General features: G+C 36.7%; 1 protein-coding gene across 1 annotated transcript; it reads left to right on the top strand.

Moving 5' to 3' along the window:
* Positions 1 to 1,344: 1,344 nt before the first annotated feature.
* Positions 1,345 to 3,820, top strand: s1pr3 (sphingosine-1-phosphate receptor 3). Its single transcript, XM_015376347.1, has 2 exons — positions 1,345 to 1,556; positions 1,795 to 3,820. Exon 2 carries the CDS (start codon positions 1,860 to 1,862, stop codon positions 2,952 to 2,954), a length of 1,095 nt encoding a protein of 364 aa, XP_015231833.1. The 5' UTR covers positions 1,345 to 1,556; positions 1,795 to 1,859; the 3' UTR covers positions 2,955 to 3,820.
* Positions 3,821 to 6,195: the final 2,375 nt, after the last annotated feature.

Genomic DNA, 6,195 nt, shown 5'->3' with positions numbered 1-6,195 from the left:
TTTTTTTTTCTTTTAAGCATACACAAATGGTTTAATGAGGGACTGCCTTTGAGTCAATGATTCGATGCGATCAATTGGTTTTCTTTAGATAGAAACCTTTGGATCAATTTGAATGTATAATCTGGTTGAATTAAAGTGTGTTGGGAATTGGTGCTATATAACTAAACTGAATGGAATTTAGCTTTTTTAAAGAACATTGAGTTTTTCTAATAAGATATGTATGTCTGTATGTATGTATGCATGCATGTATGCGTGTATGTGTGTATGTATGTATTTTTGAACCAGGTATGACTCATTCAAATCACAAATCTCTTCTGCAAGAGAGCCCTGATAACAACATCCCAACATTCAAGGTAAAAAATAACTAATCGAAACTAGTTATTATGCAATTTTTACACTAAAAGAAAAATGAAACAAACATAGCCCTGGAAGTAAAAATAAGACTGAGTTACATCTTGATCAAAACATTTATAAAAAAAAAAAATAATAATAATAAAATTAGCAAAGATTAATTAAGACTGGCCCTTAATATATTAAAGGATCATATTTCTTTCAACTTTAAATCATTCTGCAGTTAATTCCATTCTGAGGAAGAAGCATAACTGGAAATACTTTTTTTTGCCATTATCAGTGTGAACCTTAAGCATATTTAATAAAGTTAGGGTTTTTTTTTTTTTTTGGCACAGAACATTAGCACCTGAAAGTTTTGAAAAGTTTTGAAAAGTTTTTTTGTTTGTTTTTCTGTTTTTTAACAATAATAGATTATGTTCAATTAAACACAAAATGGCTTTGTAAATAAATAAATAAAAATCTACGGTTGGAAAAGAGTCCAACCAACATGGGACAAGAAAATGACGTATGAATTACAGCTTCTAGAGCAGTAATAAAACGAGAAGCTCAATGATGCAGAATCTTGTGCAATCAGTATGAACATGCATGCATAGAAATTATGCAACCATGATCTAAAATACGCAAAAAGTTGCAGCAACAAGACGTTTCCTCAAACTCTCAAATGATAAACAACATCTAAACCAGCTTTAATTTTGTTTTACGTTGGTAAATATAAGACTAAAAACTCTATAAACTTTAATTTAAATCACTGTTGTTGAGGTCATGCTTGCTGATTTTTTTTTTTCTTTGTTTTACAGTTTTTTTTATATATATATATAACTATATTAAAACGCATTGCTATATGTTTTTTTGCTTTTATTTTTTTTTTTTTTAGTGTAACGCCAGATGTTCTAACAAGATCTAACTGAATGAACTTGCAGCACCATCCCCCTGGTTGTGATGAGGCAGGAGAAGCTGATCCAACAGCAGACTCTCTGTGTCTGGGCTCATGCAGGGAGGGAGGGCTGAGAGGGACTTCCAGCCCACTGCAGACTTCTCCGGAGTTTCCAGAGCTCGCTGGGAGCGGTGAGAGGCTGCATGCCTTTATGCTGGAGCGAAGAGGGAAAAGGCTCAATGCAGAATGGTGGAAAGAGGGAGATTTTTTCTCTGCCATGAAATCTTCGCTCTTTAATTGAACTTTTAGGTTGAGCTTCGAGCTTCCAGCGGTAAGTTGCCTAATTGCGCTGAATGTGAATTCCGGTGTGTATGATAAAAAAAACAACAAAAAAAACTCTGATCTGTGTTGGAAAAATTAAGAAAAGCAAAGAAACCTGTTAAATTTAGTTTTTTATTGTAAAAATAAAGTTTAGTTTAATGAAAGAGCTAAATCAGCAGTTATTATTTAATTAATATTTCTGGAAGAAGTGCTTTCTTATAATAATGACACTGACTTCTCTGCTGCAGCTGAAAGCAAAACACTTTCCTCTTCATTGAGCTCCACTCTCAGCCGCCTGGCTGATGTGAAGAAGATGAACATCGTACGCCATCACTACAACCACACTGGAAAGCTGGACCACAGGTCTCCGAGCTCTGACCTAGGAACTTTGGATATTAAAACCATCATCTTCCTCATTATTTGCAGCTTTATCTTCCTGGAGAACCTCACCGTTCTAGTGGTCATATGGAGGACACACAGGTTCCATAACCGGATGTACTTCTTCATTGGGAACCTGGCGCTGTGCGACTTGCTGGCTGGAGTCGCCTACCTGGTCAACTTGCTTCTCTCTGGAAAGAAGACTTTTGAACTCTCGCCGAATCTGTGGTTTGTTAGAGAGGGCAGCATGTTTGTAGCACTCAGCGCCTCCATCTTCAGTCTCCTGGCCATTGCCATAGAGAGACACCTGACTATGATCAAAATGAGGCCTTATGACGCCAGCAAGAACTACAGAGTATTTCTGCTCATAGGGACCTGCTGGCTGATTGCTGTAACTCTTGGAGCGTTACCCATCTTAGGTTGGAACTGCATTGAAAACCTTCCTGATTGCTCCACAGTCCTGCCTCTTTACAGCAAGAAATATGTAGCTTTCTGCATCACGGTTTTCATGGTATTGCTTTTAGCCATGTCAGTCCTCTACGCTCGCATTTACATCGTGGTAAAATCCAGCAGCCAAAAGGTGAGTAAGCACAGCAACTCTGAGCATGCAATCTCCCTTCTACGCACCTTGATCATCGTAGTTGGGGTCTTCATCGCCTGCTGGACGCCCATCTTTATTCTGCTCCTGGTGGATGTGGCTTGTGAGCAGCGCTGCCAAGTCCTCTATAAAGCTGACTGGTTTATTGCACTGGCTGTGCTCAATTCAGCCATGAACCCGGTCATCTACACTCTGGCTAGCCGGGAGATGCGACGGGCCTTCTTGGGTCTGGTTTGTGGCATTTGCTACAGGGTGAAGGTGTCTGTGAATGGCAGTGGGAACAGGCAGTCCCTAGAGCCCAGCCGGAGCAGGAGCAAATCATGGAGCAGCCAGAACAACCCAAACCAGAGCCAGCAAAGGGGCCAGGAGAAAGACACTGGGACAAAAAGAGAAGATGCTCAGTGGGGTGTTCAGAGTGATGGGACAGATTAAAAGAAGGGTTCAAGCAATTAAATAAAATGCTTCCTCAAAGTGAAAGGTTTTTTTTTTTTTGGACTGAAAATAAATTTAAAAGGAAGGATATCCGAAATAAAGATTGGAGCTTATTGTTTCAGCCAAGAAGTTTACCTTTGAAACCCGATGTTTAAATCTTTAGCATCTGGAATTGAGAAGTTAATTTAAGCTGACCTTAACTTTCATTTAGTGGGTGTTTTTCTTTTCTCTAGTCATGAAAGAAAGCAAATACTGTATCTCTAGGTGTAGTCATCATTTATAAGACTAAAAAGAAAGATCAGTACATTATGTAAAAGAGCAGTGCATGGTAGCTTAAGCTCTTAGAGATATTTACTGTTATATCTGGATGAAAGGTTCTGTCATAAAGATATTTTATAAACTGCAACTCTTAAGCATATATATGGATAGTAAGCATGCCTTATTTTTTTTTATAAAGTTCTACTAGCATTCCATGACAAACCTAAAGCATGATTGTAGACATTTCTTGTTGCAATCAATCAGCCAGCTGTATTTATTAATGTATTTTTTACGCATTGTTTTTTTCTATTTACCTGTACACGTATTTTGAGTGCAGAGTCCTTAGGACCTATATTTAAAGCTCACACTATAACTGCTTTTGTCCTGTCTATTCTGTAACTAATGTAATTGACTTTTTATGACACCAAGGCTCCATCTGCTGGTCAGTTGCAGTACTTCTGCAAATTCAGTACTTGCATGTTGCAATCTGATAGAAAACAAATTAATTAATAATAAAAAAAAGTGTGGAGTTAGCAGACTGAATATTTAAGAGTCGCGTGATAGCTTAATGCAAACAATAAAATAAGAACAATGTTGGATCCTATTTATATGCTGAAATTTTTGTTTTCATTTTAAAAGTCGAAATAGAAAACTGATCTGAATTTGGAGTCACTTATCAAGCAGAGTCAGGTTTATCTTGGCTTTCTCTGTGCTGTTCTTGGAACAGTAATGGCACTTGAAAATTAAGTTTACATTTCAAAGAACTTTAAACCTATCAACTTGCATTGTCAATTAAAAATATTTAACCTCCACAACTATTTTGTTTTATTGGTGGAATGTTACACTAGCAGCTGTCTGCAATGAACCTATCAAATCAGATTAATGTAAATAGCTCAACAGAAGTAATTTTACAAGTGCTTTCGCCATATTTATCAGTTCAAAGACTTCTTCAGTCTCAAAACTCTTCTCAATTATGACTTTTGGCAGAGTTCCTGAGTAATCATAGTTCATGCCTCACTGTAAAGGCCTTCCCCCCTATTTACCCAAGTGGGTTTGCTTGTTGCATGTACCTTTCAAAAAATCTCACAAGAGCTTTTCAACTGAGTATCATGTATCCTCCAGGATTCTTCTAAAACCAGACCTTGGTGGCTATGAATGCTCTATGTTTGGAGTTATTATTCTTTTAAAGTTTCAAGCTTTAGCTTCCTCAAAGACAGAGTTAGAATATATTGGTGGCTTGACTGAATCTATCTTTTCCTCTGCATGCTTAGGATTTCTAGTGTCAAGGAAAAGCAAACCAGCCCCAGAGATCACCGAGCCACCGCCATGCCCTTTTGTTGTAGGCATTGTAGTTTTAGTTTTCATTATTTCTCTCTCATAAGAGAAAAAAAAAAACTATTTTTGCCTTATTTATGAGCAAAGGTGATGACTTTTTTCTGCTTTTGGTGATTAATGGGGTATGCCTTGTAGTTCAGGTATTATGCTGTAACTATAGAAACTAAAAGCTGCAGTGGCTGCTTCCAACACATTTATCGGTTAATTACAGCCAGTTAAGGAGTTTTGGGAGCCTGCTTCCCCTGGAATCTGGTAGCAGTAGTTGATAGTTTCCTCCAGGTGGCGCAGCTGCTGTTCACTTAAAGTCTAAAACAACTCTTCTAACCTATAGGTATTTCTTATGTTTTTCGTCTTTATTTTTGTTTGCACAAAATAGTGATCTTCTGACTGAGCTTTGTGAAATATTTTTCCTCATCTAGCCTTGTTTATAAAACACAATGACACCCAACTGTCCACTATCTAGTTATTTAATGTTTTCCATCTCCAGCACATCTGATGCAACCAAACAAGCCCTTTGCTGGTTCCATCAAATATGACCTGATTTTTAAACATCTGCACATTTATAGTAAAGTAGAATGATTTTGAGGCTGATGAAGTCATTCAGATTTGGCATCAAATCTAAATATTTTCATAATATATTTTGTTTAATTACCTGAACTGGCCTTGAGCACTTTGTTGATTTCAAAAAACTAGAAAATATTGAATGTGGTCAATAAAGGTAACTTTCAGTGGGTAATGAATTTATTCATGAGCAAGTGGACTAGTGAAACTCTTTGTGTACTACTGAATGCATTTATTTCGAAGTCATCTAAACCTCTAGTTTTCAGCTAAATATTGTTACACCTAACATAAAATCCCTAATGCAGCAGACTAACCATTGAGCATCCAGCTGTAACTAGAGGATCTTATGAGCTCTGAATTTCCATGTGTATAAAAAGGTATATGAATCATCACACTGCTACATTTGGTGTTCTACCTAATGCAGAACCCTTATTCTAATTTGTCAAAAATGTAAATACTACAGTTCAAAGTATTACATACAGTTGTGCCATTTCTTTTTTGATAAATGTCTTAACTGTAACTTCGCAATGGACCAGAAAAGTAATTCATTTTAGTAATTATTCTCCAGCCTGTACACAAGAAACAAAGTTTATCGTCTTGAAACTGCCCAGTATATAAAATGAAGACTGTTCTATGTGCCTGTTCCACTTGTGATTATCAGTTTCATTGTCCGGCAGGTTAATGTACCAACATTTCTATATAAGCATGTTATTGATCCATATAATGAAAAGAATAAAAGCCATGTTGGGTCAACTGTGGATTATTGGGCAGAGCTGTCATTTTGTAGGTTGTGGGTTTGTTTCCAGCTTCTTCCTGCTTGATGTTGATGTACTTTTAGGCAAGGTTCTTCACCCAGGTTGGGTAATCTTTGTATCAATGTATGAATGTATGTCCCTGCTCAATGCAACTCGGTTAATGTGGGTCAGGAATATCCCATATGTGTGAATTATGATAACTTCAGCCAAGATGTTTTTCCAAAGTTTTTTTTTTCTTTTATCTGTTAGGGCAGACAAAAGAGGGTGGATTTTTTTTTTTTTTTTGTAAAAATTTGAATTTTATTCAAAAACTTTTTCCACATGTCAACTCA

The sequence above is a fragment of the Cyprinodon variegatus genome, unplaced genomic scaffold (genome assembly GCF_000732505.1).
Source record: "Cyprinodon variegatus isolate N-32 unplaced genomic scaffold, C_variegatus-1.0 Scaffold134, whole genome shotgun sequence".
Lineage (NCBI taxonomy): Eukaryota > Metazoa > Chordata > Actinopteri > Cyprinodontiformes > Cyprinodontidae > Cyprinodon > Cyprinodon variegatus.
This window is presented reverse-complemented; position numbering and strand designations above follow the sequence as displayed.